The 15,818-nt window shown below is 36.9% G+C and overlaps 1 protein-coding gene across 4 annotated transcripts in view; it reads right to left on the reverse strand.

Annotated features, from left to right (window-relative positions):
- The window catches only part of si:dkey-34e4.1 (carboxyl-terminal PDZ ligand of neuronal nitric oxide synthase protein), a 75,625-nt gene that overhangs the window by 24,333 nt on the left and 35,474 nt on the right, over nt 1-15,818 (reverse strand). For 2 of the 4 annotated variants that reach the window (XR_008805913.1, XM_056243839.1), the window contains exons 3-10: nt 13,713-13,805; nt 13,502-13,560; nt 13,297-13,405; nt 12,678-12,831; nt 12,342-12,487; nt 7,633-7,788; nt 5,959-6,124; nt 3,441-3,696 (exon numbers count right to left, since the gene is read on the reverse strand). Coding sequence is in view for 3 of the 4 variants with exons in the window: in XM_056243839.1 (XP_056099814.1) it covers nt 3,441-3,696; nt 5,959-6,124; nt 7,633-7,788; nt 12,342-12,487; nt 12,678-12,831; nt 13,297-13,405; nt 13,502-13,560; nt 13,713-13,805 (1,139 nt within the window). In the remaining variant the exon portion in view is untranslated. The remainder of the gene's footprint in view (nt 1-3,440; nt 3,697-5,958; nt 6,125-7,632; nt 7,789-12,341; nt 12,488-12,677; nt 12,832-13,296; nt 13,406-13,501; nt 13,561-13,712; nt 13,806-15,818) is intronic. The other 2 variants (XM_056243841.1, XM_056243840.1) reach the window with 2 other exon arrangements.

A 15,818-nucleotide genomic window follows, 5' to 3' on the forward strand; every position in this document is an offset into this window, starting at 1 on the left:
TACATTTAGGATTGACTTTAAAGTATTATTACTGGTATATAAATCTTTTAATGGGCTAGGACCTCAATATATTGCAGATATGCTCACTGAATATAAACCTAACAGATCACTCAGATCATTAGGATCACATCAGTTAGAAATACCAAGGGTTCACTCTAAGCAAGGAGAGTCTGCTTTTAGCTATTATGTCAGCCGCAGCTGGAACCAGCTTCCAGAGGAGATCAGATGTGCTCCTACAGTAGTCACTTTCAAATCCAGACTCAAAACACATCTGTTTAGCTATGCATTTACTGAATGAGCACTGTGCCACTGTCCGTCCTAGTGTTTTTACTGTACTGGTTTTGTCTTTGCTTGTTTTCTAATTTCTAATTTATTTATTTACTTATTTTTATAATCTCTGGAAGAGATTTTGAAGGAGAGCGGGAGAGTCTTCACTCCAATGAGGCGAGTGAAGGAGTAAGTTATACTGCTGTATAAGAAGTCGCTGAGAGCGTCGTTAAGGGTAACGGCAGCAGACAGCGCACACGAAGCGTGCTCTGTGGGGGCCCCGCTGGGCATTACTGGTGTAGCACCACCCCAGCAGAGTACGTCCCTGGGCTTGAGGTCCAGTGGCACCGTAAACCGGCTCAATCTCTTCCATCTCAGATAGGGGTGGACCAGTACTACTTTATTTGATTTTTTATTCTAAACTGTTTTAATTATTCTTATTTGTTTTGATTATTTTAATTTCTTCTATGTAAAGCACTTTGAATTGCCATTGTGTATGAAATGTGCTATATAAATAAACTTGCCTTGCCTTGCCTTGCCTATGTACTTTAATTGTCCAGTGGCAGAACTTTTGCCAAACGTGTCAGAGGTTTTGGGTTCTAATCCCCACTAAGTAGTATAGGTTTTTTTTCTCTCATCAAAACCGATTGTTTATCAGTGGTTATATAACAAGCAGGGACACGTTCGTGTGCATTATGTTTTGTGATTTCACCGTAACGAATAGAGTGTCTCTCTGCAACGGATTGAAGCGCGCGTCCGTGTGGAGACTGCGCGAGCCACAACAGAACACTGTATCCGCGCCACTGATAGCAGCGGCAGTGAGCACTTTGATCATTTGATTTCAAAAACAACACATTTCAGCGCTAGATTGCCTCTTATTTAACAAACGAACGAAATGAATGCTCTGCTAGAGTTAACTGGAGATGTTTTATTTATTTGTATTGGTACATCCGTGCCGCGAGATGTTTCAAAAGTGGTGGGGACACAATCAACCCTGGCAAAAAGTGGTGGGGACACTGAACACACAGTTTCACCCATCTGTCTAAGTTCTTTGTCTGTGTACTCCGGTTCAAAAACCATCTAATTTTCTCATCCAACTTCGAAATCGTCTGCCATCGATGTTTTACCTTTTTATTGTCAAGGGCGTTTGACTTAGTCTTTGCATGTTCGCATTGTAAACACTGGGTCGGTACTTCCACCTACGTCACGCGTGACCTTTCCAACGTGACTACGTGAAGTAGTGGACGCGCATCGAAGAGCTATTGCAAGACTTTTTGTGGTTAAAAAGTATATGTATTTGTATAATTTTTTTTAGAAAATGACTAGATAAGTCATTCGCTAGATTAGACCCTTATTCCTCGGCTGGGATCATGCAGAGACCTTTGAAGCTGGACTGAAACTTCAATTTGGACCTTCAACCCGTTGATAACAGTTAAAGTCCACTATATGGAGAAAAATCCTGGAATGTTTTCCTCAAAAACCTTAATTTATTTTCGACTGAAGAAAGAAAGACATCTTGGATGACATGGGGGTGAGCACATTTTCAGGAAATTTTAATTCTGAAGTGAACTAATCCTTTAAGTCTTTCCCTGGCGCTGTGAGTGTTGTCAGAGTATATAAACAAATCAGTAGGTGTGTGTATGCGTGTGTGTGTGTGTGTGTGTGTGTGTGTGTGTGTGGTGTTCTACAAGATCTAAATTGCTCTAATAAAGTGTGAAAATAAATGTTTTCTGTGGGCGAGAGACTGCAGCTACCCACAGGGACACCGATAATTGTAAAATAAATCACTCTCCCAGACAGACGCACACATATAGTACTCTTAAAAACATTTATAGACACACACAAATCGACAAGCAAGCACATACGTATATATTCGCATAAAAACTCACATTGACTCTCTTTCACTCTTTTTGCTACACAAAATAGAGCCATATAAGACAAACAACTAACCAAGACAGGTAAGTAAAGCAACAAAACATCTCTAACTAGCAGTAAAAGCAATAGAGAAGGAATGTGTTTTGGTGTAAATGTGTGCTGCAAAGCTCAACAACTGTTTACGCTAACCATACACAGAGAGCAATGAATGTGCAGTATGCAAACAAAGGTCAAAATTTTCCATTACTGTTCAAGGAAACCTGTCCAGAAGTACAGAGTGGAAAAAATTGCTCTCTGCCTTCTAATACACGTTCATTAGATTTGTTTACATTGCTCACAACCAATATCCATTTCAACAAGTCTGCTGTCTGTGTATGGAGTAAGGAGGCAGAGGGAAGAGAGAGGAAAGGAGGAGGTCAGAGAGGAGGTGGGATTGTGTGAACTAGTTTTAGAAAACACAAACACCAGCCAAATGTGGTAAAATTTTTCACAAACATAAACATCTGCTCAATCGTTTGTAACATTTTGGAGAGTCTGAGACCCATAATGCCTGAATCTCACTAACTTTGTTGTATTTCTGGGTTTGTTTTGGTGCTGCTCTACTCTGTTCCACAAACTGACACACTTTGTGATTATTTTGTCCAGATGTTACAGCTCAAATTTCAGATCTAACCGACTGTATGTTTAAATTACAGATCGGAAAGGAGCAATTGGTCTGATTTTTAACACAATCAAAAGTGCTCTAACATTGCCTTTCTGCACTTCCTGATCTCTTTCTTTGTCACACATTCCTTTTCTTTTTGTTGTGGGAGATTTTTTTGTGCTTTTGAAAGAAATCTCCTATGCTCACCATTTGAAAGTACAATTTTAAATATCGTTGATCTATTTTAATATATTTTAAAATGTAAATTATTCCTGTGATGGCAAACTGAATTTTCAGCAGCCAATACGTCAGTCTTCAGAGTCACATGATCTTTCAAAATCATTGTAATATGCTGATTTGCTTATCAAGAAACAGTTATTTTTTTATTATTAATAAATTAAAAAATTAAGAAAGTTTAAATGACAGCATTTATTTGAAATAGAAAATCTTTGTAACATTATAAATGTCTTTACAGACACCTTTAATCAATTTAATCCATCCTTGTTGAATAAAAGTAGTATTTTTTTTCCAAAAACTTCAAACTTTTGCAACAAATATATATATATATATAGTTGCAAAATGTTGTTATGCCAGATTAAAACTAATTAATCCATATGTGTGTGTCCATTTAAGTGCTACTGTCATGTGTCTTCACCTCTCATCAAGTGCAGTTGAATTCCGAGTTTCTAGCTTAGCAACTTCCTTTCTCGCTGCATCCACTCCAGCATCACTCCTTGCATTTGCTGGATTGAGCAGATTGAGGTAGGACTCAGCGTGGAAGGAGACGGGAGGGTTTTCTGGCTGTCCTGCTGGAGTGGAGGTGACGGGCTGGTCTGAGTGAGGAGTGTAGAGGTTCTTCAGGTTGAGAGAGAGAGAACGAGTGGGCAGACTACTCCAAATTGATTCTTCTTCTAGAAGAGAGAGAGATTCAAATTTAGGGCATAAAGTAAACGTCTTAATAGCCAACCTGAAACAGTCAATAACAAGGGATGTTATGTTAAAATGAATGTTTTGAACACTTACAGTATGTAAATGAAGCTTATTACTGAACAATCAGCTATTGGGAGACTGGCAGTACAGTTGTCCTTTAATTACAGACACTCAAGGGCATAATGGTGACAGAAAATTTCAATAACTCTAAGGCTGCGTTTACACTTGGCATTAACATGCGACCTGTATCCGGATGTTGTCCACATACACATTGAAAAGACAAGTGTAAACGCACATCTGATCGGAATGTTATCCGATCAGCCTGTCCAGGTTCCGAGGTAGTCAAGGACGCATTGTGATCGGATTTCAGTGTAATGTCAACACAATACACCCATCGAGTCTGCATTCACAGGTGGACGTCATATAAATCCCCGCCCAGTCTCCCCACGTGGCTGTCAGAAAATAATGGCCAGACGCAGTTTAGACAAGAAATTAAACTTATTTGAACCTTACAATAAACATTGTATTACATGATACTATGCGTGTCAATTTTCAGAGTCTGTACAATCAGAGTCAGTCATGAGATCTTAATGAAGAGCTGCACTCTGCTTTGACAGAGGAATAATCAGAATCTGATTTTTTTTTTATGTTTTAAATGTTGAATGTTTTTATTGTTTCAGCATGTTCATCAATCTCCCAGATATAGTCATTGCAGGCTATAACCTTTAGACCCAGATGATCGATGATGTGACTTGTTTAACATGATCAACCCCGTTATTTTTTTATGATCAACTCTGGAAGTATTCCTTCATTCAAAAAACTTAATTTTATCTAAGACTGGAGATTGCAGAGTTAAGTAAAGTGAGCGAGAAAGCGATTGGGACATTGTTTAATTTGTATGATCTTTACTCTTAATCTGGTGTCGTGCCACAGACCTAATTTAAATATTAAGCAGGAAACAGAAATCCGATCGGTTATCCAGATACAGAGGCTACTTAATGTGAACAAATGTAAACGCGCCATGTCCTGATTGGCTAATGATCCGATCTGCTTGATCGGACCACAGTGGTCGGATGTTAATGCTAAGTGTAAACGCAGCCTTAATGACAGGTCACAGCAACCAGCCAGTACACCACCACCACTGCACCAAGCATAAGCTTATATACTGTATATACAGACACACACACACAAAACATAATTTAGCATGGTTTATAAGCTGTTTTCCTCATGGGGACCAAAAGTGTCCCCACAAGGACAAAGATTTTGGATATTGCCATCTTTGTCGGGACATTTTGTTCCCACAACGTAGGGGATATCTGAAAAAAAAAAATCTCTCTCTCTCTCTCTCTCTCTCTCTCTCTCTCTCTCTCTCTCTCTCTCTCTCTCTCTCTCTCTCTCTCTCTCTCTCTCTCTCTCTCTCTCTCTCTCTCTCTCTCTCTCTCTCTCTCTCTCTCTCTCTCTCTCTCTCTCTCTCTCTCTCTCTCTCTCGCTCTCTCTCTCAGAGTGCGAGAGTTGGCAAGGAGCCCAGTGCTGAAGAATCAAACCTAATAAACTCCTGCACTAAACTCTGAAATAGATTAGTGTACACCAACCAACTCAATAACATCCCAGTCTGCCAAAAAACAATGTGTGCGCGTCTATGACTGTAAAGGTGTGCAATAGACTGCCCACTTTTTCAGCAGACTGGGATCTGACTGGAAGTATTTTTCCCATTCATTTTCTTAGCAGAAAAATCTTAAATAAAAAGTTCTTAGCAATAAACCAAACAAACTAGCTCATAGATAAATCACAACAATATAATGTTTAACTGAAAGCAAAATCGTATTTTCAAAAATCTCATTAATATATTTCTCATTAATATACACTTCCCTTCAACTCAATTTTGATACAAAATACAGTAATAATATCACATATTAAAATAATCATTTTATATTTTAATATAATTTTTTTTAAAATTCTATGATGGCAAAGCTAATATTTCGGCAGCAATAAATAAATTATAAATGTCTTTACTGTCACTTTAAATCAATTTAATATGTCCTTGCTGAATCATAAACAATGGTACAATATAAAACAATAAACTATCAGTAATTAATTATCAATTTAAAATACAATATATTTTTTGTTTATTGCAAAATATTCAAATATTTCATTTGTGTAGCGAGACTAATTTTATTCGATCATTTGCATGGCTTTATAGAAGTGACTCCTCTCAGGATTATGGGTAGTGTTGTGAGTCTTACTCTCTGTGGCTCCACTGACTCTGACCTCCAGTTGGCTGAGGTGTTTCACCAGCAGAGATGTATGTTGCAGTAAGTCTCGGTTCTGCAGCAGCAGCTGGTGAGTTCTGGCCTGCGCCTCCATGCGGGCAGCCGTCTCCGCGGCCAGCTGATCCTTTAGGAGTTGCACCTACAGCAGGGACACGCTCAGTCAAGACTATAGGGAATCACGCCAGTCTTACTGAAAGATATGATGACTTACAAGTAGGATATGATCTGAGGATTATGGTGAGTGAAACGAATCTTAGATCAGGTAATCAAGGTCCTACAGAGTTGATTCTCTAACTTCTAACTTGTGTTGTATGTGTGTGTGTGTCAGAAGCAATGACATATATCAAACTTTTAATCAACTAAACACTATTAATCAATATTTATTTAAGGAATCTAAAGTGGTTTCCTGCATAATGAAAGAGACCTTTATTTTGTTGACTTCATCATTTGTGCAGAGGATCAGCCCATAGAAAGGAAAAGATCTCTTTAAAAAAATCAAGATCTCTTTAAACTTTTTGCCTCCAAGGTTTATCGCTATTGTCAATGACAATATTTGAAGAAATTTCTGATATGTCTGCTATAATGACAACGCTGTTCATTTTAAAACGTCTATTTACAGAAACTAATTGTGGCAATATAATCAAGTAATTCAATAAAATAATTACACTTGCAAATAGCAATTTCCCAATAAAATATTACAGAGATTGAAAAAATGTTTATATATATATTTGTTTATATATTTATAATTAAAAAACTAAATCAAATTACTTATGATTTGATTAATTTTCACGACTTTTCCAGGTCTAGACATCACACTTTTAAAATTCCCTCATGCATGCAGGTTGTCCAAGATAATGAGTAGCCAGATTCTTAAATAAAAATGGAATTTGTTAAGGGAATGAATTAAAATATGAAATATGATTTAAAATATCTTGTTTTTTTAGCAAACTTCAAATATTTAAAAATAAACTGCTATCCACATTGATTTAGTCTCACTTTTTAAGAAATTTTCTAAAGAATTTTAGGAGAAACATCTGAGAAAAGGTTAATACTTAAAAGAAACTAAAAACTATTAAGTCCCATGTGAAAGAGCAACCTCTGAGCAATATAATTTTTCTCTGGGTGGGCGGTGATTGCACATCAATCTCCTTTTCCAAGCTATTGCTATGCAGTAGCATGACTGTGCTGAATCAGAGCTGAGAGCACATCAGCTTCCTCTCTCTCACACAGGACATTAGAACTATAATATCATCTGAACCTTATACAGTATCCCAAATGAGAACAAATATTATTTTAGTCGGAGACAGAATGACAAAAAGGACCCAATAAATGAACAGGCGAATGAATGAAGTGGCAGAAGCCTGGTGATTGCCCATATCAGCGTTGTGTTCTGTCTCCTCTATATTCATCTTTGCTTCCTCTATATGGTGAATGATATGGGCTTATAGAGTATGTGAGAGCTTTTTAACAAAGGCTATCAGAAATAATTTCAACAGAGAAAAATGAACAGGGTTGTGGAGAAAATCTGTTTTCTGAGTGGAAAGCAAATGATTGTGAAAATGCCTGAAAATATGAAATCAACTGCTGCATTTTCTATGGAGTTGTAGCCCCTTCTAGTGTCAAGAAAGGGTAGAAGCAACATCTTACCTGTGCTACAGCGATCTGGGTTTGTTGTTGCTGCTGTAGCAGCTGTTGTTGGAGTAACTGCAGGTGGTGATGGCTGGCCAAAGGTGTGAGAGTAGGAGAGCAAGGGCTGCTGGGGGATAGCGTGTAGAGAGAGACACCCTCCAGGTCTTGTAAAGACTGAGAGAGGGAAAATGAGAATAAGAGAGAGAAGAGAAAAAAAAAGTTAACACTATTTGCTTCCTAAAACATTTTTTCCCAGTGAAACATCAACTTTTGAAGTTTACATTAGTATTCATTTTGCCAGCTATTTTTAAAGTCTAAGTTAAATATACTGTATGTATATATATTTATATTAGTTAATTATTAGTTAATGTTAATTATATTAGATTTGATCATATTTAGTCAACCTATCCTGTTTTTGTTTAGGCAAGTTTTAGTTGACTAAAATGTCTGTGATTTTAGTGAGAAAAAAAACTAACCCTAACCCTAAAGGCCTGTTCACACCAAGAACAAGAACTATAAAGATAACTATAATGATAACTACTGTATATTAGCGTCCACACCAGCGAATTATATCGTTCTGTTAATTCCAGTTTTGTCATCTGCCGCTTTAAATGCTTGAGCTCTTTAAAGCAGGATGGATTCTGATTGGCTGTCAATGTTTTTTCATCAGCTGGAAAAATCGTTTGAAAGTGATTCCAACAATATCGTTTCTCTGTGACATTATTGTTATTGTTGTGATGTGGACTCTGCTATTCTTTTTGTTCTTCTAAGTCATATTTTAATTATCCTGCATAATGGTTAAACTGATAATCACAATTATTGTGCTCAATATTGTAATCTTGATTACTGATTATGATTGTTGTCATTTAAGATTTGTTGTCATTTCATCAGAATTATAGCACTTTCATCTATTGGCACAAATCAAAACAATGTCAACTCATTCGCATGGTTTATTTTACTCATTTACTCATCTAGTTTCCTGACAGAAAATATTGTCATATAAATGAACAATCTCTACATTATGTAAACTGGTAAAACTCAAAATGCTTCTCTCAAAAGCTTTCACAGTGAAATTCCTAATAGTGTATATATTTAAGACAAAAGCTCTGATTGGGAGATTTAAACTCTTGACATCTGGCAACCCCAAGCATGAAAGCTTGTGGAGGCTCCTTAACAACAGTCAATAATATTTTCCTGCTTGTTTTTTATTGAAGAAAATATAGAGAGATTTTGGTTAAGTTTTATTTTACATTTTACAGTCTTGTCCATTTTATAAATTGTAATATTGCATGTTAATAGTCATGGTAAGTGTTTAATGATGTCAGTGTTGCCTGGTCGCTGCCATTTCTTAGTCATGCAAAAAGAGAGAAGAGTAAAGGGTTAATTAGTTTGTGTGTGTGTGTGTATGCGTATTTGCATGCATTAAGAGCACTTTAATATGTGGATCCACAGAAGCAACGGTCAACTCAAGTGCAAAAAGAGGAACATTTACTAATAATTACATTTAAACACACACACACACACACACAGAAAGTAATTTTCTCTAAGTAGCTTTACTCTGTCTGTCATAAAAGGGACTGAGACAGAGACATGGCTCTAGGGATTTGAACATCAAAACGCTCTCTACTTTCTCACCTAATGATATTTTCTGTCCCCACCCCTGAACATTACCCTTACACAAACCTTTATACGTTATATACCAAGCATGACACATCATAATTCAATCTAAAAGCAGTAAAGGAAACAACACAATTACTCTTTCTGTGCAACATCCAATGTTAACCACTAGAAGGAGCTGGAGGTTTAATTTCAGGGGTATATGAGAGGGAAGAGAGGCAGAGGATGGAGGTAGTAGCACGTCTGCAAAAGTAAGAAACACTTCCAATATGAAACAGTCTTTTAATGTCACTTATTATCTCCATTGTGCACACAGGAATATCTTCCATGAGCAGGATGGCAAAGTGATACCAGTTAGGTACTACATAAAAAAAAAGGAAGCGGCAACAATGAATGTTCCCATTCTGTCTTCATTTATCCTCCAGTAGATCCATTTGTTATGAATGTCAGCTACAAAGCTAATGGATCACCACTGGATCTTTGATGTTTGCTAGACAACGAACACATGAATGCATTATTAATGGACTGCTGCTAAATGAATATGTAAAATGAATGAATGCATTATCTGCTTTCAGGCCATCTGCACTGGGAATTTCTGTAAGGAACGGCAGAGAGATATCAAACATCAAACCATTTTAAGTTTGACTTCGTTTAATATATAACTTTGACCTTATTTAAATAATCCTTATGGCTGTCTCCTCTCGTATAATTTACTGCATGAACTTCTGAACAGGACCTGCAGTCAAATCATCTTGAATGGTCAGTTTAACCATTCTGACCCCCCGAGAAAAAAACAAAAAACAATTAAACATCCCCTACACACACACCCCCCCCCCCCCCCCCCCAAAAATAAAAGATAATAACAATATACAGGGTTCCCACACCTTGGTTAATGGTTAACTTCAAATTTAAAAACCTTTCTAGGACTTTCCAGGTCCAATACCCTCAAATTCAAGGACTTAATGTGGGGACACATTTCAAGTGAGAGCAAGGTTACATCGTGTTGTCAAACACAACTATGCAAAAAAGCTTCTTCTTTTTTTTTTTGCATTTATTTTTGGCCATATGTCAGAGATCTGATATTCTATTTGTCGTATTTCTGTTATGCATAAAACTGAAGAATATTCGGTACATCCTATATATAAAGCATGTCGTGATTCTCGCGAGATTTGTCGGGGGCGCTCCTCTCAAACTTGCATTGCTGGTTTTTCCAGCGGCGTCCCCCCCAAGCTTTACTACCAGGATGATTTGCCCTACTATGAGTTTGTTTACCACCGAAATGACTTTGAAGCTGTTATATTAAGGTACAATTCTTGCATAGTGTGCCTTTAAGCCAAAAGCACAACTTATGTGAGTAATGTGACGCACTGCTGATATTTACACCACGCCATGACGTACTACGCTACTTCTGACGTCATGAGTTGCGTAAGTTGCGCTTTAGGCGTAAGACTGCATTTGGCCGGAAGCTAGAATTTTACATTGTAGCGTGTTAAATATGAATATTTTTCTTACACAAACTCATCCTTTCGTTTCAGAAGGCCTTAATTAACCCCCCGGAGCCGTGTGGAGCACTTTTATAATGGATGGATGCACTTTTTTGAGCTTCAATCTGAGGCTTGCAATGGTTGCAATCCACTGCCATTATAAAGCTCAGAAGCGTCAGGGTGTTAATTAATATAACTCTGATTGTATTCGTCTGAAATAAGAATGTCATAATACGCCTAGGATGGCTTGAGGGTGAGTAAATCATTGGTTTTGCTTTCATTTACTTTAAAAATAAAAAGGTTTTGTTTGAAAGAAATTAATACTTTTATTCAGCAAGGATGCATTCATCAAATATTTCTGAAAAAAGTATTGTGGTTTCCACAAAAATATTAAGCAACACAGCTATTTTTAACATTAATAATAAAAATAAATGTTTCTTGAGCACCAAATCAGCATATTGATTTCTGAAGGATTATGTGACTGAATACTGGATTAATGGCTGTTGAAAATTCTGCTTTGCCGTCACAGGAATAAATTAGAATAAAATAGAATAGACAAACAATAAAATAGAAAATGGGTCACATGGGTCAATTTTTTAAAATTGAGATGTATACATAATCTGACAGCTGAATAAAAAAGCTTTGCATTGATGTATGTTTGACCGAGATACAACTATTTGAAAATCTGGAATCTGAGGGTGCAAAAAAATCGCAACATTGAGAAAATCGCCTTTAATGTTTTCCATTTATTTTCGCGATTGTGCTGCATTCACTCACAATGTAAATAAATGCTTTATATATTTATGGTAGGGAATTTACAAAATATCTTCATGGAACATGATCTTTACTTAATATCCTAATGATTTATGGCATAAAAGAAAAATCGATAATTTTGACCCATACAATGTATTGTTGGCTATTGCCACAAATATACCCATGATACTTATTTTATGTTCTAATAGTATTTCACAATATTACTGTTTTACTGTATTTTTGATTAAACAAATACAACCTTGGTGAGCATAACCATAAGACTTTCAAAAAATGTTAAAATCTTACCGACCCCAACTTTTAAACAGTAGTGCAACGGCCTACCTAATAGTGACCCAGTCGTTGACAAGGTAGGTAAAAATATATATAATCTAATATTCTCAATTACCATTGAGAATAATGGGAAAAGTTACATATGCAGATGCATTTCTATAAGTTTGTGAAACTGAGATTTGCTGAATGAGTGGGTTTTAAACTTAAATAATAGAGGATATTGGTGCATTGCTAGCTAATTTCACTCCAGCACATGAAATCCCTGTCTCAATGAGGCTGTATGATATTGTTTCCAGTTCAGACAGTGATAAGTGGTTAAAGTCAGATGAAGATTTTGAAAATAGTATGCAGGCCTGGAGCATCATAACAGTTTAACTGAATACCCGAAGGAGGAACAAGGTTGAGACAAAGGGGTAAAAAACAGAAGAGAGAGGAGGTGAAAGGGGTTTCCTCTTTATTTATAAACAGCCATTATTACCAGCTGACGGGCGATACTCGAAAGACGTCTGTGGGAAGAAATGATGCAAGGGCTTCTCTTCTGCTAAAACACTCAGTCATGCTCATACTCAAGAGCGATCTCACCTGATGGGTTTGTCCAGGTTTCACCATGTTGAGCTCTGACAGGCTCTGAAGAATGTCATCCATAGCCTGCTCACTGAGCTTTGGGGAATGAGACTCCATTCCGGTGACATCCTCCATTCCCTGTTCCATCCCTGTCAGCTGACGACCTGTAAACAACAGCAGCATTTTAAGAATATGATGAAACTAGTTATACAACAATGATCAGCACGTTTAAACATCACATGAAAAATATCACCGAAATGCTGTCAAAGCTTTGACAAAGCTCCACAGCTTTGATTTATTCTATGATGGCGTGTTTTAAGGAATGAATGCTCTGATGTGAAGGCATGGTCTCACCTTCAGGGCTGGGCTCTTCTCCAGACTGATCGCTTTGGCCGTCTGCAGGGCCGTCTGGCTGCTCATCTGAATTCTGCTCAGCGTGCTGCAGACTCAGCTTATGGCACACCTCAAACGCCTGACCGACTGTCCGCACTATCCGCATGGCCTGACTCTGAGCGGGGAGAGAGGTGAAAATAGAGATTTAGAGACATTTAGAGAATCTTATATGTACAAGATATACAGTATATACCTTATATACTGTTATTCGTAAAATACACTGACCAAAAATATTTATAAAATATATATTTTCTTTTCTTAATATTTTGGATAGGATATTGCAGGATAGCTTTTTGACATGCTTTTCTTGATTGTATCATATAAAATCCTTTTATTGTGCTTTGTGTTATTGTTCATTCTGTGCTACTACAGTTCTATGAAAAAAGCAAAGTGCAACAATTGAGAGGAAAAGCAGAGACAACAGAGACAAACAGGTGAAGGATTTCATGGTTAAGGCCTTCGCTCAAGGATAAGACGGACTGAAAAAAATGGCATGCATGATATTATTCTTTGGTTCGGGGCAGAGAAAGAGAGTAACAGAAGACCATTTCTTTTCTTTCTAAGTGAAAGGAGACTCTACCTTCTTTTTGGACTTGAACACATTGCATCTAAACAAGTTGCTGGATCCATCACGAGCAATGTAGCTGAATATCTTCAGATCCTGAGAATCATGGGATACATAGAAGATCCTTAGAGGAAAAAGAGGAGAAAAAGAATAAAGCATAGGCTAAACTTTAATATATACGGTTGAAATACAATTTATTTTGTTACAATTTCTGTCTCACCTGTATATGGGGTCGTGCATAACCAGCATCTTGCTCTCATCCCACGTCCACTCTTTCCTCTGGAGGTCAAAACAAGACAAGTGTCAGGGTCTCGTTATGCATGTGAACAAACATATAAACTCCTAATTTCTAGGACTGTAGTTATACAGAATAAGGATATTCAGTAAAGGTCAATGTGTGATGTCAGAGGTGTAGGTCTGATGACACATGCCTTGGGTTTCTTGCGCAGCACCACTTTGACCCCGTCTACAGAAACCCCTATGCTCACTTTCTTCTTCTTCACGCTCTTTGCCTTGAACTCGTACTGCAAGAAAAAAAAAACAGAGTAAATTAAATGCTTAGAGAGACTTTTTCAAAGATCAAACACAGGACCATATCACCTTTTCTAATGTTTTCCATAAAAAAATAAAAAAATAAACATTCGTACTTAACATCTATTTATCACACTTTAAGATGCAGACTGAAGTCCTGGAACCAATTTTAAATCAGTTATTTATAATTAGCACATAAACTGCTAAATTATGAACATAAAGAAATCAACAATCAGTCCTGCCATATGAGCCTAATTAAAAGTAAGTATATCAAATTATTAAAAGTGAATACGTATGATAAGTATTTATCATAAACAACAACTTTTTTAAGAGCAGAAATATTATTGCAATTTATAAGTGAAATATTTTTACAATTTAAAAAATGTTTTCTATTTTAATGTTTTAAAATGTTATTTATTCCTGTAATGGCAAAGCTGAATTTTCAGCAGCTATTTCTTCAGTGTAACATGATGTGCTGCAAAATATATATATATTTTTTTTCAAAAGAACAGCATTTAAATATAATTATTTGTAACATTACTTTACTGTCACTTTTGATCAATTGAATGAGTTCTTAGTAAATAAAAGTTTTAATTTCTTTAAAATAAATAAATAAATTGACCCAAAACTTTTGAACAGTCATAGTGTATGTCAATTTTCCTTCTTCTTTTTTTTTTTTTACACTTTTTAACTAACTGATACATTTTATAATGCCCTTGTATTTTATAATGTACTGTATGTTCCAAGAATGAACTGCAAAGAGCTTTGTGAAAAAAATCAATAGATTCATGATAACAGACGAGTCGAGAGAAATGTATATATTTGTGTATTTATGTTTTGCTTATTAGAGCATGGAGCTGACGTGTCAACACCAAACTACTGGAATCAGCTCTGAGCATTATCACCGTCTCTTGTCCACTTTACGCAAGGATAGATATTTGTGTAATGTGCATGAGTGACAATTAAGAGTGTTGTTGCCTATTCGTTGCTGGTGTTTCAAGCAAGTCATTTATGAGGTTCCATAGATCATATGTAGACTAGAGTTTGAAACAGAGCTTATGGCCTTTCAAAATCTTTACTGTCATCTTCCAGGCCTACAGGGTTTTAAAAAGGAAATAAAGCCCGTTGTAAATGTCGAAGACTGAAAACTCACTTGGGAGACCCAATCACCTCTGAGTTAAGCCTTGTCCATTCCATCCCGCTGGCATGGAGGACTATTAATTTTTGGCCTTAAGTGGGGCGCTGGGTAGGTTACGACTGTGTAAGGGCAGTTGCCAAAATGGCACACTACAGCTTGCCAGCATCTGCATCGCCAACACTCGTAACTCAGTTCAGTAGCTGTGGCGCTGAAATGACCGCTGAATGGCCGGGATCCCTGTCTAGGATCCTCAGCATAAATCTGAATGAGTGGATGCGTGCCGCCATCTTATATACCCGTATGTACGGGGGAGTGGCTTGGTAAGCAAATTCCACTCGTTTGAAAGGTCGGGATGAAGACTAATTCTTGCAACTTGGCATAAAATGATTCCTTGAGTTATCTATCTTATTTCTAATTCCAAATGTCTTCAATCTGAATGATTCACACTGGCACATTTTTAGTCTTTGGGTTCTTTCAAACTTGGTGCATGAATCATTTCTGCTGAAAGACATAGTATTCATTATTGAAGTCAAGTCCTTGACTGAACCGAGAGAGCTCCTCATTCGCAGAAACATTATGCTGATCTGTCCATCTTTTGAAAACTAGAGGAAAACAAGGAACGATGGTGGAAGCATGAAGACTGTATGAGATGCACTACCGGAAAAGGACATGACAGGCCTGTCCAAGTGTGCAGGTTACAAACCTTTAGTCTTGCTGAAGAGCTTGAGTGTGTTGAAGTAGCTAAAACTTTAAACTACCTTGTCAGAGTTAATCAGCTTATGGCTCCCTATTAGAACTAGAAGAGATGCTTATTTCCACTTAGGCCACTCGTGTTAAATTACTCTATTTGTAAATTGCTTTGGGCTAT

This window comes from Rhinichthys klamathensis, unplaced genomic scaffold (assembly GCF_029890125.1).
Source record: "Rhinichthys klamathensis goyatoka isolate OS25496 unplaced genomic scaffold, OSU_Roscu_1.1 h1tg000850l_1, whole genome shotgun sequence".
Taxonomy (NCBI): Eukaryota; Metazoa; Chordata; class Actinopteri; order Cypriniformes; family Leuciscidae; genus Rhinichthys; species Rhinichthys klamathensis.